At 39.2% G+C, this 23268-nt stretch overlaps 1 protein-coding gene across 1 annotated transcript in view; it reads right to left on the bottom strand.

The window, feature by feature from the left end:
• PUM3 (pumilio RNA binding family member 3) overlaps positions 1–23268 on the bottom strand; it is a 170737-nt gene that overhangs the window by 21572 nt on the left and 125897 nt on the right. Inside the window, exons 13-16 of the mRNA XM_030193819.1 lie at positions 16524–16604; positions 13140–13282; positions 11179–11401; positions 162–249 (exon numbers count right to left, since the gene is read on the bottom strand). Of these exons, the coding sequence (XP_030049679.1) occupies positions 162–249; positions 11179–11401; positions 13140–13282; positions 16524–16604 (535 nt within the window). The remainder of the gene's footprint in view (positions 1–161; positions 250–11178; positions 11402–13139; positions 13283–16523; positions 16605–23268) is intronic.

The following is a 23268-nucleotide window of genomic DNA, read 5'->3' as shown; positions in this document are numbered from 1 at the left end:
TGTTTTAATTTAAATCTCCAATTCTCTATCTTTTACATATTTATGTGTGAAGCAAAATTAGCCTTGGCAATATTCAGTTTAATTACAAAATCATGTCACAAAGCTAGTTCAGTGCTATCAAAATTAGACATGCCATGTTAAAGGTCACTCACACGGCCTACCTTCCTTTCCCTTCTCTGCTATCTTCTTGTCTTGTTCTATTAACCATTTCAGCACCAGGTGGCCTGCTGGATGCTCTGCCATGTGAAGCTTGGAAGAGAGAAAGAAACGGCAAGTAGGAGTTATCTTAGAAGAAATGGTTACACTAGTCTTCATTCTAACTCTAACATTCATCTAAATCAAATTAAAAGTTTTAAAAACAAATGGACACTCTCATACCTTATTACCTTTATAAAATCTTTTGACATTTTTATATACAACTGTTAAAGCAAAATCACCTGGTGAGCTAAGCTCATTTAACAAAAATATTTTCCAATTCTTTTTATCATGCTGTTCTTCATCTTCTGTAGTTTAAGAGCCATATATTTTATTTATTATTAGGATTTATTTACCGCCTTTTTGAAGGAATTCACTCAAGGCGGTGTACAGTAAGAATAGATCAAACATGAGCAATAGGCAATTACAGCAGTAAAATATTCAAATAACAATACAAAGTATGGCATGGTATACTAATTACAATGTCAACACAATATATAATAGAACATTATAATTGATAGGGTAAAGCAAAGATGTAACATATATTGTATGCCTGCTCCCTAAGATCACCAGAACATTTCTGCATTAGTCATCTCTGCAGACTATGAAGGTAATTTTATGAAGTTATTCCCACACGTGGCTACACACATACATTAAATGACCTCTTATAAAATACCGACTGGTGTAAAAGTACGTGCCATGAGATGATGGTGCCTACTTTGCCCGTGGATTTATGGTTGGATAGAGCAAAGTAATCTTGGGCCTTTTCCTCACACTTGAAGACAAACTGCTTCCATTTAAACCTATACAACCTACTGGAAATCGACTGTCACCAGCCTAGGAGAGTGAGCCCTTGGAGTTGACACTACCAGAAGCTAGGTAGGCCCTGGCTGGCGGCAGTCGAGTCCGCCCAGGTGAACACCAAGACAGCCAAATCCAGAGAAACCACACTGAGTAAAGGATGGAACTGGTTCAGGCCTCTGCAGGCAAGCAGGTTTGGACACACACAGGACGAAGGCAAGGTTCAATGAAGCCGAAAGTCAGGGTAGGCAGCAATCAGAAAGGTCGAGGAGAAAGGCCAAGGTCGAAGCCGGGAAGACAATCCTAGGATGGGCGCCAAGTCAAAAACAGGAGGGCAGGTAGAGTGGACAGAGGTGTAGCAGGAAAGAGGTGAGCTGGAACTGAGGATGTACTGGAACTGGAGATGAACTGGAACTGAAGTTGAAGACATACTGGAACTGGAGATAAACTGGAACTGAAGTTGGAGATGAACTGGTACTGAAACAAGGTGTACTGGAGTTTAAGTCCACTGCAAGCAACGCAAGAGTCCTGTTGTAAAGGCTAAGGAGGTAGACCCAGTGGTTCCTTATATGACCCCCATCCACTGACATCTCCGGGCATCTGGATCCATCTCCTGTACCGGGTCCTTTAATTAGCTGTTCTCAGCACGCAGTGTGCCTAAGGAGTCCGGCTTCCACCAGCGCAGAACTAGAGCAGGACGCTGGCTCCTGGCTGGTTAAATCGCTTGTTTGGGTTAACCAGTCATTTTCAGCAGCACTTAACCAGTTAGTGCCACTAAAATCGGTTAGAACCTAAAGCAAAACTGGCTATTTGGAGCGTTCCAGGGGTGGAGTCAGCACTTGGCCAGTTAAGCACTTAACTGGCCAAGGTCACTGCATAAACAGGACCTCATAAAAGTCAGTCCCATCTTTATGCAGTGCCCCATGGCCAATTAAGTGCTGAATATTACACTTAATTAAATGCTGGAGCCGGGATATCGCCCCGGCATTGAATTTCTAGTCATAACACTAGCAGCAGTCAGCAAAACACTGACCCCCTGCATTTATAAATCACAGAATCAGACAGACAATAAAAGCAGACAAACAAAGAAGATCTGCAGATAGTAGAAATAAGAGATTTCATTAGTAAAAGGTGCCCGATGTGATCATGTTTCACCTGCACTCAGGCTGTGCCAGGAGCCGCCAAATGTTAATAAAATTAAAACCAGATTCATTGAATAATACACATCAAATCAATAATAGTAAACAACCATAACATTTAAAACATAGGTTAATACATAACAGTTAAATCAATAAATAACGACAATTGAATACAAACATTCAAAGTAAGGATTATTCCTTGTCCAGATTGATAATTAAGGGCTCTTTTACTAAGCTGCGCTAAAATGTAGCCTGCGGTATCAGTAGTGCGGGGCTTTCACACGCGTTGAGGCCACTTTCAGCGCTGCTGTAAAATGACATTTCCTATTTTCTGTATTAATGGCCATGCACTAATTTCCCAATTAGTGCAAATTCATTAGTGTAGGAGCCCTTACCACCACCTATTTACTAGGTGGTAAAAGGTTCCCGCACTAATCAGTTAGTGTGCAGCAATACAGCTGTGCTAACTGATTAGAGCTGTGGGCACGCCTACTCTCGGTCCCAAAACACAGCCCCAGCGCTAAAAAATATTTTCTAGTGCGTGGATAGTTTGCGCTGAACACAAAAACTACTGCAGGATGCCTAAGCGAACTCTATGGTAGTACATTTTAACTTGTGGTAAGCCCGCATTAGTGCTTACCACAGCTTAGTAAAAGGGCCCCAAAATGATTAAAGGTATACGAGACAAAAAATGTAATTATGAAGAAAAACAAATGAAAGCCTCTGACTGACTGTGAGTGAATCACGCACATAGCATACCTATAGGGATCCTAAGTAATCCTTCCCATATTAGTTTAAAAGCATAAGCAAAGCCTAAAAAGAAATAAAACATTAATGAGCAACTGGGGATCATATTAAGTCCAAGCAAATAATAAGCAAGGTAAAAGATGTTTTGGGACTTAATTACTTACAATTACAGCCGCAGCTGCCTTTCTCTGGAGTAACACTTCTCCTTCAGCAAACTGAACAACAAGCATGCTGTGAATCACGAGCTTATGTTTAATGCTGGAGGTCAAAGATTCTCTAATTAAAAATGTTAAAAACCCGCAATAAAGTTACAAAAAAAATTTTGGATTCCAGATGCCAATCAGCTTATAAAGTCTAAAATAGCACAAAACGCTTAACAAAAAATGCTGATTTTGTCCTGTGGTTTAAAAAAAAAAAAAAAAAGTTATTTTCAAAAGTCAAAACCGAAGGTGAGGATCAATAGAGCACAGTTTGAACACTTAGAATCACAATTTTTTTTTTCCAAAAATGCTGCTTAAATAGAAAACTAAAAGCACCGGGTTTTTTGGGGAGGGGAATAGCAATTCTAAGTGGGCAGACTGTGTACTCTATTGATCCCCACCCTCACTTTTGTGGGGACTTTTAAAATTTCGTTGTGGGTTTTGTGAGGTACTTAACATTTTTAATTACAGAACCTCTGACCTTCAGCACTAAACATAAGTTGTGATTCACAGCATGCTTACTTTTCAATTTGCTGAAGGAGGAGGAGGAGTGTTACTCTAGAGATAGGCAACAGCAACTGTAGTAGTAAGTAATCAAGTCCCAAAAAATCTTTTACCTTGTTTCTCTATTTGCCTGAACTTAATATGATATTAACGAGCAATTAATGTTTTTGTTGTTTTTAGGCTTTGCTTATGCTTTTAAACTAATAGAGGAAGGATTACTTATAATCTCCTATAGAACATAAGAACATAAGCATTGCCATACTGAGACCGACAGAAGGTCAAAGCTCAGCATTCTGTTTCCAGCAGGCCAATCCAGGTTACAAGTACCTGGCAAGATCCCAAAACAGTAGAATACATTTTATGCTGCATATCCTAGAAATAAGTAGTGGATTTTCCCCAAGTCCATCTTAATAAAGCAACGATTAATTACACGTTCATGGGCCGATGATCAGAAGCAAACGCAGATGCTACAAGCTGTTAGCGCCATAATAGTGCCTGCATTTGCAACCACCCCATCAGAGTCCCCGAGTGCGTGAAACAGCACGCTTGCAGGCTCTGAATGCAACTAGCATGCAAATGCATGCAAAACAGGGCTCTCAGAGCAAGTAGCATACAAAACCTATTCATCCCCAATGACCAGCGACCAGCATGCCAAAGATTGGCACGCTTGCCGCGGCAAACCCTACGCCAGCTCGGAGCTGGTGTTAGGGTTTGTAGACCATTGGGGAGGAATGGTGAGCCCTGTCCAGTATGCATTTGAATGCTAGCAGGACCCCATCCCCCCCAATGCAGCAGCCACCGCCACCGCCCCCCCCCCCCTCCACAGCAACAGGGGGCTGGAAGTCTGGCCCCGACACAGGTTCGGGGGGGGGGGGGGGGGGGGGGGGGGGGGCTGGCGATCCGGTGGGACTCCGGCCCCCTCTACCCCCCCCAGCATCTCTTAAATGGGTCACAGGTCAATCCCCCACACCTGGTGGTCTAGCGGCCTTCCCCACCCCCCTACATTAAGTTGGAGGAGGGAGGTGGCCTCCCTCTTCCATCAGTGCTGCCTGGAAGATGGCGGCGCCCAGCCCTGTCCAGTGCATCCTGGACATCTAAGGGATGGGGGGGGGGGGGGGATTAGGGGGGGCGTCGGGGGGACCGGAGTTCCGCCAGATCTCCAGCCCCGTTTCGCCTGGCTCGGGGGTAGCTGGGGTCTGGTCGGTGACTCCTAATGTGAAACCTTGCATCTTGTACCTATAGTTCGGGGTTCCTCTTTCCCACATGCATCACTTTCCACTTCCTCCCATTATACGTCATTTGCCATTTGGATGCCTAGTTTCCCAGTTGCATAAGGTCCTCTTGTAATTTTTCACAATCCTCTTGTGATTTAACAACTTTGAAAAACCTTGTGTTGTCAGCAAATTTAATTACCTCACTAGTTACTTCCATCTCTAGATCCAGACCCCTGCAGAACCCCACTATCTACCCTTCTCCATTGAGAATACTGACCTTTTAATCCACAATAGAACACTACCTCCTAGCCCATAACTCTCCAATTTCCTCTGGAGCCTTTCATGAGGTACTTTTTCAGATGCCTTTTAAAAATCCAGATACACGGTATCAACTGGCTCACCTTTATCCACATGTTTGTTCACCCCTTCAAAGAAATGAAGTAGATTGGTGAGGCAAGATTTCCCTTCACTAAATCCATGTTGGCTTTGTCTCATTAATCCATGCTTATGAATATGTCCGGTAATTTTGTTCTTTACAATAGTCTCTACCATTTTGCCCAGCACCGATGTCAAATCAGCGTTACATTGGCCACCCTCCAATCTTCAGGTACCATGCTTGATTTTAAAGATAGATTACATATTACTAACAATAGTTGTACAAGTTCATTTTTCAATTCTATCAGTACTCTGGGATGAATAACATCTGGTCCAGGCAATTTGCTACTCTTCAATTTGTCAAATTGCCGCATTACATCTTCCAGGTTACAGAGATTTCATTCAGTTTCTCTGACTCATCAGCTTTGAATACCACTTCTGGAACTAGTATCTCTTCCAAACTTTCCTTGGTGAAGACCGAAGCAAACAATTCATTTAATATCTCCGCTATGGCTTTGTCTTCCCTGAGTGCCCCTTTTAACCCTCAGTCATCTAACGTTCCAACCGATTATTTTGCCAGCTTCTTGCTTCTAATATACCTAAAAAAGTTTTTACTATGTGTTTTTGCCTCCAATTAAATCCTTTTTTCAACGTCTATCTTTGCCTTCCTTATCAGCGCTTTGCATTTGACTTGATATTCCTTATGCTGTGTCTCATAATTTTCAGTCACATCCTTCTTCCATTTTCTGAAGGATTTTCTTTTAGCTCTAATAGCTTCCTTCACCTCACTTTTAACCATGCTGGCTGTCATTTGGCCTTCCTTCTTCCTTTTTTAATACATGGAATATAACTGGCCTAGGCTTCTAAGACATTATTTTTGAACGGCACCCACGCCTGATGTAAATTTTTGGCCTTTGCAGCAGCTCCTTAAGGTTTTTTTAACCATTCTTCTCATTTTATCATAGTCTCCTATTTGAAAGTTAAATGCTAATGCATTGGATTTCCTGTGTGTACTTACTCCAAAGCCGATATCAAATCTGATCATATCATGATCACTGTTATCAAGCGGCCCCAGCACCATTACCTCCTGCACCAGATCATGCGCTCCACTAAGGACTTGATATAGAATTTTTCCTCCTCTTGTTGGCATCTCTACCAGCTGCTCCATAAAGCAGTTCTTGATTTCGTCAAGGAATTTTACCTCCCTAGCATGTCCTGATGTTATATTTACCCAGTCAATATCAGGGTAATTGAAATCATCCATTATTATTGTGTTGCCCAGTTTGTTAGTCTCCCTAATTTCTGATAACAATTCTACATTCGTCTGTTCATCCTGGCCAAGTGGGCGATAGCACCCTCCTATCACTATCCTTTTCCCTTTTACACATGGAATTTCAATCTGTAGGGATTCCAAGGTGTGTTTCATGTCCTGTAGAATTTTTAATCTATTTGACTCAAGGCCCTCCTTAACATACAATACTACCCCCTCCACCAATTTGATCCACCCTATCATTACGATATAATTTGTACCTTGGTATGACAGTGTCCCACTAGGTCTCGAACATACCTATTATATCTAATTTTTCATTTAGTGGAATATATTCCAACTCTTCCATCTTATTTCCTAGGCTTCTGGCATTTGCATATAGACATTTCAAACTATGTTTGTTGTTCCTATTTACAACTTCCTCAGTGGTTGACAGTGTTAATTTGCAATCTTTTGTCTGATGTTTATTTAAGGACACCTTCTTATCTACTATGGTCTTTTTTGCAACCTCGCTACTGGGACACTATCTTCCTTGTTTTGGTGACAATCTTTGAAAGATACCTTGTTCCGAACCATGCATTTTTGAACGACTGTTGGCCTTCCCCCAGGTTCTAGTTTAAAAGCTGCTCTATCTCCTTTTAAAATGCCGATGCCAGCAGCTTGGTCTCACACTGGTTAAGATGGAGCCCATCCTTCGGAATAGGCTCCCCCTTCCCCAGAATGTTGCCCAGTTCTTTACAAATCTAAAACCTTCCTCCTTGCACCATTGCCCCATCCATGCAAAAAACTACAGAGAGGAACTTTTAAAGAGTACGGAAAGTGACAGGAAACCGGGGTAGCACATGTACTCTAAGTTTTAACAGCTGGCACATGATAGTAAAAAGATTATTAGAAAGAATTGGCACATTTTAGAAATACATGAATGTTTCAAAAACACCAAACTTAACTATAGCGTACGCAGCATGTAGAAATTTAAGAGAGAGGATGGTACCATCAGCCCTCACATGAGATGAAAAATTAGAGCATCTTGCATGTGAGAAGTGTAGAGTATGATGATAAATGGTACAACTTTCATGTTTTACACATCTGACTACATATCAGGCCTTAAAAATCAGACATTTTCAAATTATACCAGCAATGCCATTTATGTAATTCAATGAACTTGTAAATTACTTTATGTGGGAAAACAGACACAAGTTTAAGACTACGATTATAGAACATAGAAGTTGCTTTACTAGATCTATAAATATTGCATCTTTAGTCAACCATTGGGCAAACACACATAATAGATGACCTGAAGCTGTGTGTCATTAAAGCAATGAACACAGCGAAGAGTGACATGTGACTGTTTTTTAAATGAAAAGGGGAAAATGTCTCATACACCTGTGGCAAAACTAACTTTTCATATGCACACAAAACAAAAAGTAATCATAGACATGAAAAACCCCACTTTTTTTTTAAGTGTTAAAAAAAGTGTATGAGACATTTTCCCCTTTTCACTTAAAAAACAGTCACGTCACTCTTCGCTGTGTGGGTTTTTGATGATCATTAGTTGTGTATACAGTGAAGTTGATCTTTGGTTTTGTTTATATTAAAGCAATGAAGCCAACTTAGAGACCTGGGAATGTTGATCTCATCCTTTTACAGGAGCAGAGATTTGTTTACACAATAGATACTGTATTGCCTAAGGGTTTAAACCTAGCATTATATGTAAAACCCTTTCTGTGAAGGTATATTAATTAGATGTCACATGTATCTCACTTTTCATTTGTTGACGTTTTGTTCCAATACAATTATCAGTATCTTTTCTATTTTACCTGTGCCTTTCTAAAATATTTCTTGTGTAAACATTTTTGTGTGATTTAAACTTTTTAGCTAGTAAAGAAACATTGAAATGTTTCTCGATGCCACTATAGGAGCAGCAGATATTCATGCATCAGATATCGTATTCCTTAAGGGTTCTGAACCAAGAACTAAGTTTGAAGCACTCCCGTTTAAAACTTAGGTGTGATATACAGTCCACATTTTTCTTTCACAGTCTCCATTTTTATCTTATAGTTTGTTTGTTTTTTTTAATTACATTTGTACCCCGCGCTTTCCCACTCATGGCAGGCTCAATGCGGCTTACATGGTGCAATAGAGGGTTAAGTGACTTGCCCAGAGTCACAAGGAGCTGCCTGTGCCTGAAGTGGGAATCAAACTCAGTTCCTCAGGACCAAAGTCCACCAACCTAACCACTAGGCCACTCCTCCACTTTTTAATATGATACCAGCTTTTTCACAGTGCTTTTTGTTGTTAATTTTTCCCCTTTCTTGGGCATTCTATAAGAGCTGTTCTTTAAGATCATGTCCTCTAACGGCTCTTACAAAAATACTTTTATTTAGTTATCTGTATTTCTAGCCCAACTAATGTTTATGCAAGTTAATCTTTAGTCCTACTTAAATTTTGAGCCCCTTTGTATATGTTTGGGATTAAGTATTAATACAGAGAACAGATCATCAATATCATTATTTAATATTTTTCTTTCCCACATATTGAACATGTTTAAAAATCGAGGGGGGGGGGGGGGGGGTTGGCACTATTCAGTAGCCTTGACCAGTGACCCTTTTGAATATGTTTCGGTATTAAGCCTTCAAAAATGCATTGGAAATTATTATTTTTGAACATTTTCCCATCAATTGGACATGTTTTAGTAATTTGGTCCTAGTTAGTTTGCCTTTATGGATTTTTAAGTCATTTTTTATGCCATATTTGCCTTCATAACATCTTCTGCGTATGCACATGGTTTCATTTTCACAGACGCTATTGCTGTTTTGTGGAAAATGCAGCATACTATTCGAGAGAGTGCAGAGGTATGCAACATTTTAAGCTATCTATATAGCTATCTATATGAATTCCTTTATTTTAAACTATTAAATTCAAATATAATCGTTTTTTCAGATTTAAGAAGTTTTAAAGCCACCAATCATTTCATCAACATACCTGAAACGCAATAAGATTGAGTAGTTGCCAATGCAATATATGTAAGACTTTTATGGGGTCTTTTACTAAGCCACGTTGGCGTCTTTAGCTCATGCTAAAAAGAGGCGCACGCTAAAGACGCCAATGTATTCCTATGGGCGTCTTTAGCGTTTAGTGCGCACCTATTTCTAATGCGCCCTAAAAACACCATAGCGCTTTAGTAAAAGACCCCTCAAAATCTTACAGATGACAAGGTATTAAAATTATAATTAGCAAGGTAAGTTACTGTACCAGAGATGTTGCTTTGAATTGTTTTTCAAACAATACTTATGAAATCACTTATCAACTTGTTTCCTTTTTTATTCATTTGTATTTTAATCTTCTATATTTTTAATGACAATATATTACAATGAACTACTTGTAATTACGAGATAAACTTCTGCTCTGAGAATTGAATTATCACGTTTTAGCAATCAATCGCTCTTATTGTGAAGGATTTATTAGTTCTCTGATATATGCAATGAAATATGCCAGAGACTTTTTATTTAAGGTACTTTATATCACAATATTTTCTATATTCTTTTATTTCACAGGTTTGAACCTATTCAGGATCCATCTTTTTATGTGTGTAGCTTTTGGAATATACAGGTTTTCCTGTTTCTTATGTTTAAATTTATAATTCATATTGTCTTTTCATTTAATATATATCATTTTATTACATATTTACATGTGTGTGGTGTTTTTTTTATTGTTGTATATATTTTCAAATTAATATACTCTTTTTTTAAATAATCATTACTGTTACATTATTACACGTCATGTTGGGTCATCATATGTGTCTGAATTATTATTGTGATGCTTGACTCTCAATATGTCTTCGAACTCTACTAGACTCTCAATTTGTCTTCAATCCTCCCCTTTGATTGTCACCACTGCTATCTTGTTTGGTTTCATATCTATGGAGATCTGATTCCATCTTGCTGGTGGTTAGAATATTGCCATTTTTCTGCATATAATATATAGGTTGAGTATTGTTGTGAATTTCATGTTTCCTAATGTGAACTTCCACCTCTCTTTGACCTATTTTGTAACAGTTGTGTGTATTTTACCAATTATTCTTTGACTTCTGCTACCATTCTTACTCCCCAGTACACAATAAAAGCATTAGCATGGACAGTCATTTGTGCTGTGTTGTGGGGATTTAGCAAAACGTCCAAAGTTGGACTTAGACGTCACAGCAAAACTGCTCCTCCACGTGATTTAGATGTGAATGTTGATATTTAAGATACACGGTTTTAAATGTGTTTTTCTTTTTTAGATGTTAAAATGATATTGCTTTGTCACATCGAGAATCAATATTTTGTCTCTCTGAAGTTTCAGCTACAACTAGTGTTTCTTCTGAGAATGATATATACAAGACACTAAGATGCGGTGCCCTTTATTGATGGAGTCCTTTAAACAAACTTCAAGCTAAGTTTACGTTTGCTGAAGTTCCATGATAATTTAGAATTTTATTTCACTTAGGATGTGATGATTAAACACTCGGAGACATAAGTGTTCTATATGAACACACTTCTATACATTTTTAACAAACATTTCCTGAAACGTTTGCTAAAGGTTTGTCTTTATGATATATTAAAAATACCTTTTTATATCTTTGTGCCAGCTCCCCCCTCCCCCAAATGTATTATCTTGTGAATGTAAACACATATACATTAACATTCAGAGATTGCAAAAAAACATCCTGTGTTTTGACATATAAAGTGAAGTATTACCTTTCCATCCTTGCCACCTGGAACAAATTCTTCTGCTGCCAGACTAGCAATAGAATCCATGACTGGCTGGAGGTCACCATATGCTGATTCCAAAATATTGGCAACAAGGATACATGTGGCTTTATCCATGACCATTTCTTGGGCATTTTCTTGCAAGTACTTTATCAATGGTGGGGAAATGGCTTCCAAGAGCTCCTGATGGCGGATTTCTGCATCCTTCTTACTAATGGAAGAAACAGAATATATACCAAGTTACTCCAGCAGCCTTGCTCTGTACTGAGAGCACAAAGTTTCCAAAGCAACTTGCAAATTTTAAAGCAATCATAAGTCTTCACATTTTTGTATCATATGTACTGGTCAATGTAGCAGTTTAAACTTTAGAGTATCTAAAATCTGTTCACAAAATAGGCCAGAACAGCAGTATTGTCAAGCCCTACTTAATTAAGCAGGGTACCAAGTTTGTTGCTTAGCCCTGTGTAAATATTAAATAATACTATTTAAGTAATCATTTGCAGTCAGTGGCTTTGATCCTTCCACTAACTCGATAGGATTTTTGTCAACTGGAAAAACTGCTTAAAGTACTCCATGAAAACAAAGCATTTTATTTTACTTATAAAGGAAAATACATCCAGGGTTAAAAAAATGTGTTATTTGTTTTCATCTTTATAGGCATTAGATTGATACTTGTAAACTATAAACACAACCTATACAGCTGATGATACAGGGAAATCAAATTTCTTATCTGTAGGGGTTGCTCTCTGTGAAAGCCCTCACAGATGTGTGATGTTATCAACAGAACCCATCCACAGGAAAGCTCATCCCTGGCTTGCCTACAACTAAAGCTTTTAGCTTAATTGTGCATCTGCATGAGTTCTTGTACTGTACTGTTGAATGGGGCCACCTCAGATCTTTTCATAGCTTAAAAAGTAGGGAAAGTCTGCAAAGCATGGCTTATGGAATTCTTTCCAACTCTGCTGTATGTAAATACATAGGTTTATGTATGTTGGTGCGGGGGGGGGGGGGGGGGGGGGGGGGGCGTATATGTGTGTATTTATATGCTGGAATATTTGTGAGCCCATGTGTATGTTTGGAAATGTACAAGTTTGTGTGTGTGTTTACGCACTGATGTGTGAGTGTACTTTCTGTGTGTGATCAGCAGAGATGAGAGAAGGTGGCAGTCTGAAAGCTGCAATAATCAGTGTATGTATACTGCAGCTGTTGGGAGCTGCTTCTCCCAAAAAAATGTATTGTGGCATTTTTGGAAGGGGCTCTTTTATCGCCTCCTCTTACCAGATGCAGAAACTTTACTTCGATAGCACAGACACCTCTTTCCTTCCTTTGACTACAGCTGGTTTTCAGTGCTCTGTCTTTATTGTCTACCAGTTGGCTAGATCCTACCTACAGTCTCTGATTTCTAGTTACAATGGTTGCAGGCAGAGTAGCTTGCTGAAGTCATTGAAAAAGGAAGCCTCTAGCAGACTGCACAGAACTTCTCTTTTTTACCTGTCTCTGCTCTGCTTTGACAACCTCATAACCTTTTCTTTGTGACTTGCACTTACCTTCAAGCTGGGTGAGATGACTGAATCTAAAATAATAAAAGCATAACATGTTTATGCTCAGCAGTGGTTCCTAAACCTGGTCCTGGAGGCCAAGAGACCCTGTTTTTGGGACATCCACAATGAATATTCATGAGAGATATTTGCATGCCCTGCCTCCACTGAATGCAAATCTTTCTCATGAATATCCATTGTGGATATCTCAAAAACCTGACTGGCTGGGATGCCTCCAGGATCAGGTTTAGGAACCACTGATCTACAGTGTTAAAATATCTTCTCGCCTAGCTAGACACAGAATATAGAAGTTACACTTAGAAGTAGGGAAGCTCAAAACAAAGAGAAAGACAAATTAAAAAATAAAATAAAACAGAGCAAACCAAACCAATGTAGTACTGTGAAAATCACCTGTGTGCATTCTTGTCGCCTTGCTGCAGAACTTTGATGATCTCTGGTACAAAATATGCAGGGTCTCTTGGGCTCAACAAATACAGGAGAACCTTCCTTCCATACTTGTTGCTTACAAGAGTGGAGAGGTTGCTGATGATCTCCTACAGACACACACAAATAGCATTCACTCCCTGGGTGAGAGAAGGTCTATAGGGTAAACACTCTCTAAATCAACACCTTAATGGTGGGAGCTAGGGGTGGTTTTCTATCTAAACAATTTTTAAAAAAAAAATTTAAATGTAGAATTGTCATCATTTTGCTCTTCGTGTGACGTTGACTGATGAACATTACCCAACAAGTGGCACCTACATGGCGTCTGTACATAGTGACTAATTAGACAACACTGGAAACACAGAAGGGATCCTAATACATTTCAGGGTATCAGATGCCTTTGTCACCCTCTGCCTATGTTCCACCTTTGCCCTTTTCACTGATCCAAAGGGTGGAATTTAAGCCCCTGTATTAACAGCAATACTCTGCATTAACCTAATCAGCTAAAGCAAATTCTCAGCCATGTGTTTATGCTCTGCAAACAGCTCCCTTTCTTCAGAGACCACATGGCCAAGTAGCACAAGTTGTCCACTGTAGGGAGATGTGACTCACTCATCCCCTGACTCCTCAATAAATCAAAAAGTTTGACATTGTGGAGTCTGTACATTTCAACATGGAAAACTACATAAAATGTACCATATAACATCTATCCCTTCTGGTCTTTAACAAATTAAAACAATTTTCATCTGACAGAGCCGGTAAACGAGAAGAACCAATCATCATATATTATTACAAAACCATACGGCACAAAAAATGGCAGAAAAGTGCTTCTGCCTAGGTAGAAAGCATATGCACACAATGTCTCAACAGAGCCCGAGGCAGCAGTCCGACACAAGGATCAGGATTACATGGTTTTCACTCCAGCATTTTTCTTGTCAATTTTTTTGTGTGGGTGGGTTTTATTTTAATCTATAGCTTAGGTAAGATACTGTTCTTTCTTAATTTTTCTGCCTTTAATCTTAGATCATGTTTTGGAGTCCAACATTTTAAATTTGCACATTCACACTTTTTGTGAATAAGATGAGCACCTTTTTGTTATGGTTACCCCCTATGTTTTTAGAAATCGCCTTCCCTCAGTCCACTCTTCAATTGTTTATGCAGTGCTCCCAGTTTTATACAGGATTAGCATGACATCTGCATGGTAAGCAGTGCCACCAATTTAACTTCTTTTCTTAACGAACAGTTGAACAGGAACACTTTGCCTCAGGAACTAAGGATGAGAATAAAAGGAATCTTAATTTGGTTTATCTGACTGCGGAGTTATTTTAAAATATGGAATTTTGAAATAATAAAAAATTATTATAATATACTGTATGGCTTTTATAGGTCATGGTGGTTTACAAAATAAAATTAAAGGTTAAAAATTAAAAAGAAAGGAATGCTAATCTTATAGACAGGAAAGATCTAGCCATATGTACAGGAGTGGAGGAGTGGCCTAGTGGTTAGGGTGGTGGACTTTGGTCCTGGGGAACTGAGTTTGATTCCCGGCACAGGCAGCTCCTTGTGACTCTGGGCAAGTCACTTAACCCTCCATTGCCCCATGTAAGCCGCATTGAGCCTGCCATGAGTGGGAAAGCGCGGGATACAAATGTAACAAAAATAAAATAAAATATTCTCTCAAGCCACTCACAACCAACATATCAGCAAATCCTTCCATTAACAGCTAGCTAACAGACCTTAAATTCCTCCTGTCAAATAAAATCAAAAGCCTGTCTAAAATAAGAGCTTTTGAGTAAGGTCTTAAACTTCTTGATATTCAACTCCACCTGTATTTCCTTATGAATAAAATTCCATAAACAGGGTGCTAGACAAGAAAACATTCTCTCCCAAACTGGAAAGCCTTAAAGACCAAGCAAAGCAATTTAAATATTTTCCTGGTCCAGTGCAGATCTCTCAAAATATGAATAATATGATAAGATCTTTTTCCATTAGCTACCAAATGTGCTGCAGTATTTTGAACTAGTTGAATTTGCTTTAAGCTGGTTTTAGTAAGTCTTTGAAATAAAGAATTACAAAAGTAGAGTCTACTCATTGCACATTTGTTATCTCATTTCTCTTTAAATTAGGATTTTTTGGAATAGAGGTAAATATTATGCTATCCACTTCCTTTGGAAAACTACCTGTGCTGAAAAGTTTTATTAAGCGATCATTTAAATAACATAATTCCATTAATGCATTTCTCATTAACTGAGTTGGACAGTTGGACAATTATCCAGAATACAATGCAACTTAGGGGGTGGATTCATTAAGGTCCACCCTTACTGCACCATGATGCCCCAAGGGAATCAGCAACCTGTGGGATACTGGTAGCACAGGTTGCTGAATCCCCTCTTAGAGGAATAACGCTGCTTGTGAGCCACCTCACAAGAAGTGTTATTCCCATGGAACAGGAGCACTGGGCTGCAAAGCCTTGGCCCAATGCTCTCAGGCCTGCAGATCCTCCAGCTGCTTATCATGTAGCTGAAAAAGTTTTATTGTGAGTTTCTGCCTCTACAGCAAGCTTTTCTTCAAATTTTCTTTTTGCTTTCCTTAATGCTTTTTTTGCATCTAACTTGCCAGTGATTATGCTGCTTCCTGCTTTCTTCATTCAGGTTCCTTTCTAATATTTTGAAAGATGGTCTTTTGGTTAAAATAGCCTCTTTCGCCTCACCTTCTAAGCATACTGGTTCTTTTGCCTCTTTCCTAACATAATTGTAGTTCATTATATCATATCCCCCCCTTCTCTCTATTTCCCCTTTTCACCCACTTATATCTGATATCTGCTGTCCTTTGTACACTCTCTCTCTTCTATTTTTAGTATTGTACACCACATAGATGGTCACCTGATTTGTGGTAAAGCTTGAATAAATATGAATCCCCCACCCCTACCAGCTCAGAATAAGTAGCCACTGAATTGAAGTGGTCCCCAAATCTTTGCCGACAGCACTGACCTAGCTGGTAGAAGTGGCTGGCTGGAGCCACGAGTAGGTGATGAGTCGGGAGGAAAAGATAAAGGAGGGAGAGGGGAAGGGTGACAACAGCTTACAGACATTCAGTTTGCAGATGTGCAGTATTTTGCTCCCTCATCCCTGCATAAAAAGCAAATGCAAAGCACAAGAACACTTTCAGTACACTTATTAATTTTCAAAGAGGAATGGGGTGGGTAGTTTCCATTTCAAAATCTGCACAAGTCTGCATGTTAGAACCACTCATGTGGCTGTCTGAAAACTGCCTTCTCAAAAATGCACTGGTTGGTTAATGTCATTTTTAACATATGGTTCGTAAAATGTACAAGAAAACTGAACTACTCACAGATATGATCAGCTGCTTCACAAGCTTAGTGTCATCAATACAGTCAAAGGCAGCCAGCAAGACCAAGTGAGAAAATTCACCCTGTAACAGTAAATAACCAGAATGTGTTAAATATTTACATCCATCCTCCATTCTGCCTCATGAGTCTATTGTATCTCATTCAGTAATGCCACGTTAATGAAGATTACCAAGCATATTCTGTCATGTAAAACAACTGTCAAACAAATTATTTCCTTCTACAGCACTTCTTCAGGTTTTCAAAATGTATTTAAGTTTATATAATATTGTGGTCAGATAAGAGAAGCATTCTTTTTCAAGTGGATGGCAACAGTGGAATGGCTTGACAACTGGCACATAACAATTATTAATTAGATTAGTAATGTACCACTGGGCTTTGTAGACCTGCATAATTTCCATGCAGACTTTCAAACAAACAAGCCTGAATCAGTGACCAGCAGACACTAGACCTATATCATTTAACCCAGGAAAAAAAAAAAAAAGGAGAGAAGAGGCTAGTCAAAGACAGTCAAACCTGCAGCAAGCAACCTTAGATGCGAGGTATGCAAAGGGCTGAAATACACCCAATCACCGCTAATTACCACAAAAAGAAAATAAATAAATAAAGGGTCTTCATACCAGCCAGGTGCTGAACATCCACTCAAATACTGTTTCAATCATTTAGACGCAGGTACAACATCAAGAGGAATCTGGACAGATGCAGACCTCCAAGTATACTGGTCCATAGGAAAGAAAGGGAATAACCCAGGTTCTTGTCTCACATATGTCCATTTTATCTATTGGGAAATTATTTGCTGCATCTATTATAGACCTCTATACATCTTGTTCATGAGTTGATATGCTAGAGGCCAACTCAATTTCCGGAAGTTGAGGTGATCCTGCTTTGTCTTTATAGCTTTCGGTAATGCGTTCCATAGTTGCGTGCTTATATAGGAGAAGCCAGATCTGTAAATTGATTTGTACTTGACTCCCTTGCAGCTAGAGTGGTAAAGATTTAGGTATGTTCATGATGGTCTAATAAAGTCAGTAGGATAAAGTCCGTCATCGAATTATTTTCCGTTTTTCCCCTTTCCCCCTGTCCTAACCCCCTATTTGTTTAAACAATTTTTTATTGATGAATCAGCAAAGTACACCTTCTTAAACGATGCACTGAACGGTGATATGCATGGTTACCATATACTTCAAAAGAGAGCACAAGGTAATAAATGCCTTCATCAAAGTTTGAACAATTCCTCTACACCCGCCAAAAAATTGAAAGCCAACCTAGTTAGGGTCCCCATGTCAGTGTATCATACCCCCCTCCCAATACCCCCCCCCCCCACAACATCCAACATTCCAGAACATAACAAGTACCAATTCCAACCCCCCACACCTCCTGCACCCCACGCTTATGACCAACAACTAAGCCACAGCCATCCCGCCCCCCCCAGGGGCCTGAGCTCTTATAGCCTCCAGGAAAGTAGAACGGACGTTACAACAGGAACATCTCAAATCCCACCCATCCCTAACTAAAATTCCACCAACCAGGTCAGGCTATCAAAAAAAAAAAAATCTTTCTTGGAGAATGAACTAGCACAGCCCATTTAAAACCAGACCTCTACTCCTGGGGGCCAACAAATCCAAATAAGGGTTCAAAAATCTGAGTTTGCGCTTGTAAGATCCCTTCGTCCTTCATCATGTTTTAAAGGAGTTTGGCGTGATAAAATATAAAATAGTTATTTTTAAATCTAATGTATCTGCTTATGCTTAGACATTACCACAGCAAAGGCTATTTGATCTGCTTCTACTGTTGCCATGAAAAGTTCTAATGTCTCACCGGAAAGAACCATCCTGCAGTTTGGTGAAATTATTCATGCCCAATTCATAAATATGAAAAGTGCTACAGCAGAACGAATAGGTATCATTACTGAGCAGGGGCAGTTGTGCACCTTTTAGATGACTCTGTAAAATTAGGTATGGTTTCTGACTGTATATGAAACTACAGGAACTGTTTCTGTTGTCTACTTCTCTACTTTAGTCTCATAAAATTCTCAATAAAGGTTTTCAATGAAGAAAGTGACTGAGTGAAAAACAAGTGTACAGTTCTCCTGTACACCAGGGAGATATTTTAACAAGTGGAATAAGTTGGCTTCCACCTCTACCAAAGCAATTCCAAATGAACTGCTACGATAACTCTCAAGTGTCACAACTACCTACACTTCCTCTGCCATCTAACAAATCAGGCACAGTGCACTGGCTACTGCATCAAACCAAATGCTAGAACCTTAACATGTAGCACATTGCCTCCTTTTGTCTGCATATATATTTGAAATAAATAAATGAAGGAATGGAGAGAAGGGTTCAGCCTTCCGACCCCACCTCAAGTGAGTTCAGACTCATCACAGTACTCCAGGAGACCCCAACAATCCTTTGCAAAAATTAGTCCAGATTTTTTTAAACACTTTTTAGCACCTTGTTGCTCCCCTAGACGTAAGGCAACTGTGTTGCCAATTGATAGTCATAACAGTTGCACATACTGTAGCAGGTCTTGCTTATCCACTTCCGCTCTGAGATCATTTTCATACATTTTTTCTGACTTCATGTGCAAGTTTTCCTTAACTTAGTCACCTTTACTTCTATTTAACTACTGATACTACATCTTATCTGTCTATATGCACCACCTCTACTTATACCCTATGCTGTCGATTAAAATGTATTCATGCATACTGTGTTGATATTGTAAGTAGCATAGTATGTCAATATGTGCACTATTTTTTGAATATTTTTTACTGTTCTAATTCTTTATTTCCTATGTCCGGCTTTTCTTGCTATATACTAATTTTTCAAAAAGTCAGTAAATAAAGCCTAATAAATAATTTAAATAAATACATGGCCCCCTTCTATCTGACCCACTAAGAGAGTTAAGTCAACAAAAACACCTCCGGTAGTTAACCCATCTTAGGAACTTAAGACTCCAACTAAGCCAATTTACAAAGAGGGAATCACTTTCCACCCCCTACCTCTAAGACCAGATCTATGCTCTTCTGGGGACCTAGGCTTAGAACCAGTCCAAAATTCTGCACCATTTGCTGTAGATAAATACTGACCAGCTCCCCTGCAGCACCAGCCCTTATAGGCAAGCAAAATTCAGTCATTAATTGTATTTGTCTCCATCTGCTGGCAGGAAGTAACAATCTATTTGTATGGACTGGTCTGATAGGATGAAAGGTCCAATGCTTTAGATGCTGCTTCTACCTTGCACTACATTAATCAGACAGGGAACACTGTGGAGGGTGGGGGAGAACAAACTAGAAGGGGAATAAAAGCCAAGACAGTGGAAACTTTTATACATACATGGGAGAGATACAAAGGGACTTTAGCAGAAGTGGAGTGAAATTTTAGATAAAGTAAGAACTGTGATAACACAGAAGGGTGGATCAGGTAGGTCCATTTTTGCCAACATATTTCTATGGCTATCATAGGGTCAGGAGAAATGTGAGAGGAGATAATAGGGGTGATGAGAGAGACAAAACAGAAAATGGGATACCAGAAGTGACAGATGAAGAAAGTTCACAGGGAGGCAAAGAATGAGAGAGGATGGGGAAAAGAAAGGATGGATGATAGGGGGTAACAGCTGAGCGACAGAGATGTGGAATTAATAACCTTACATCAATGGTGGAGGAAAAAAAGAGGTGAAGAGCAATAGCAGACAAAATAGTGGGAAAAAGCAATAAGAAAACAAACTTAGGTAAAAGAAAATACTATACTAATTTTTTTTTTTTTACTCTATAAAGGATAAACATGCAAGTCAAAAGTGAAAAAAATAGAAGAGCAGTCAGGGAACTAAATACTGAATACAAAAGTTAGATCTGCTTTTTATTCTATACTTGATCCTCCACATTCTGGTCTGAAATCTGCCTATGTTATTTTTTACAATCTGTCATTATTATCTAACATCAGATCTATAGAAATGCAACATACTTCATCTTGGGTACAGAGGTACAGCAGACTCATCCACTGAGTATCATCATGGCCATATTTACCAGTGTTCTGAAATGAACCCTGGCTATGAATCTTTCAACACCATTCTCCCACCTGGGTAGCAATGACTGGCAGTTAATACACTGTCAGCTGGAGCTCCCTTCAGGCCTTCAGCTCAGACAGGAAATAACTCTGTCCACAGCGTATTATAACATTGACATGCTACAAATGCGTTTGCGTCAGCTGCTTCTTTTTTAAGACTAATTACAAACATCCTCTGTGCAAACTACAACAGAACCCCCCCCCCCCCCCCCCCCAAATATTATCAAGTCAGCCTCAAAAGGGAATTTAATCTAAAGCAGGGCTTCTCAAGATTTTGTATCCAAAGACTGGCAGCTATAGTGCCTCAAATAAAAAATCTTTACACTCATGTACATTTTTCATATTCTGCTATCTAAAAAACAAGAATTCACACTGCATTAAAATAGGAAGTTGATTCACTGATTTACACAACATACTCTATATATATTTGATAACTAAGAAGAATCCAGAGTCTCAAATGCATAAGTCTTCACACCCTTTAGTCACAGCAACCCCAAAATTAGCCTTAACGAGGCGCATAAGTAGTTAAATAGGGTCCATCTTCAGTCACAGGTGAGTTGATCTAAATGCTCCTGGATGAAAAATCAAACTGTTTCTGCTGTATGAAGTCAATCTGAAGCAAAGTTCTGAATATGTTGAAAACATTGAGATAAAGTTATTCAAAAAGGTACAAATGAGAAGGTTGTAAGAAAACTTCAGTATGTTTTAACATCCCTTGGGGGGCACTGTCAAATCCATCACTGTAAAATGGAAACAGTTTGTCATCAGGAAGACACTGCCTCAATCAGGCCAACTCTCTAAAGTCAGTAGCTGTGGGTTAAGGAAACTACAATTACTTTAAAAGAGGTTTCTGGCTAAGCCTGGGGAAAATATTTTCTATTGAATGATATTAAAATCCCTCCAAAAACATGGCCTGTATAGGACGGTAGTAAGATGACCCGCTGCTGAAGAAAATCTGTATGATATGTGCCACATAGGGTATGGAAAGAAACCTGTGGGAAGTTTTGGAGTCTGTTGAGGACAACGTGATGTTAAACAAACAAACAAAAAAAAGCATATCACTCTATCATAATCCCTATAGTAAAGCATAGGGATCCGTATAACTGCTGAAGTAAATTAGTATGAACATATTTCACGTTCTTAATACTATGCACTCACTGCACAGTAAGTGCTGGTGTGTGATTTACAAGCTGGTGCATAAATATTATGACAGTCTCCTTGATATGCCCTTATGTTCCTTCTAAGGATCATGTTTTAGTCTGCCAGGTTTGCTCTTGGCTCCATCCTCTACTAGTACTAAGGTCACAGTGCTATCATGAATACTGTCAGTATGTGGTTCACAGTTGTGGAACTCGCTGCCTCTTTCCCTATACAGCAAGGATTCATATTTCACTTTCCATAAAAGTTAAAAGTGTATTTGTTTAGGGCTACATTCTAATGATTTGATAAGTATTTTTAGGCAGGATGTTGGTGGCTTTCTTTAGTTTATCATTACCTGTAAAGTTTTATGTTTTATTATGTATGTATAGAAATGCTAAATAGTAGTAGTAGTAGTATTTGCCGTAAACCACAAATATGGCCCAATTTGCAGTACACACATACATACAACACATGAAAAATATATTAAATAGGGATGGAAGCATCACATTGTGTGGATGCTTGACAGCAGCAGGGACACAAAGGCTTATGACTGAGGGAACAATCAAGTATGCAAAATACAGGCAGATCCTGAAGGAATCTGTCACGAAATGCCTAGCCACCCACCTGGGGTTACCCCGTGGCCACTTAGAAGGTCTATCCTCATCAGAGCTCAGGTCCGCCTGCACCTGTCGCTTGTGTTCTACACTAGCACCCTCCTCCCACCGACTGGGTCACAACTACCTCTGGGTGACTCTCCCGCTCTCCAATTATCCTCAGCAATTTCTAGGTTACTAGAGTCACACTCCCAGTGGTCCCACAGTTCCCAGAAAGCACTCACAGACCCAACACACAAACCACCAGGATTTTTTATCAGTCCAGACAGCAGAGTCAACAAACTAAACAGGTTTATTGCCACACTGGAAAATGAACAAAACAAATATGCAATCAACAAACAATAACAGGTAACTATAGATTTATGGAATTATGGATCAATTATAATACTAATTAAACATCTATATAATGTCTATACAGTACCTAGGAAGGTCAGGACATATAATTCACCGAGCCTTAGCAAATACATCTGTCTCTCTTTCCTCCCAGGCTAAGGCTGAACAGCCTGTACTGCTGGGTGATTTTTCAAACTCCAGGCAACAAGTTTTAAAAGTACACTGCTGCTTGCTTCTTGCTTGTGTTAAAGAAAAAGAACATTCAGTTCCCTATAACAGGTTTACAGCAAAGAAACACCACCTGCTGGCCAAATAGGAGAAATACAATTCAGGACATAATATCTAACACAGTTTACAGGCTTAAAACACACAGTTTCTTCACAGAATCCCTTTCCCAGTCTTCCACAGATCTGGAACTGGAGAGAAGAATCACACTTCAGCAGGACAATTATGCACAAAGCAAAAGGTCTTGCTCTTTTTCATGCACAGAACTACTTCATCCCCTACGCTGTTCCACTCCCTTGGGTTTTACAGCACAAAAACCTTTTCCGCCTCTTTGGGGATGACCGAGATTCTCG

This window comes from Microcaecilia unicolor, chromosome 2 (assembly GCF_901765095.1).
Source record: "Microcaecilia unicolor chromosome 2, aMicUni1.1, whole genome shotgun sequence".
In the NCBI taxonomy this organism is placed as follows: Eukaryota; Metazoa; Chordata; class Amphibia; order Gymnophiona; family Siphonopidae; genus Microcaecilia; species Microcaecilia unicolor.
Note: the sequence above shows the minus strand (reverse complement) of the source record. Positions and strands in the feature narration are given on the sequence as shown.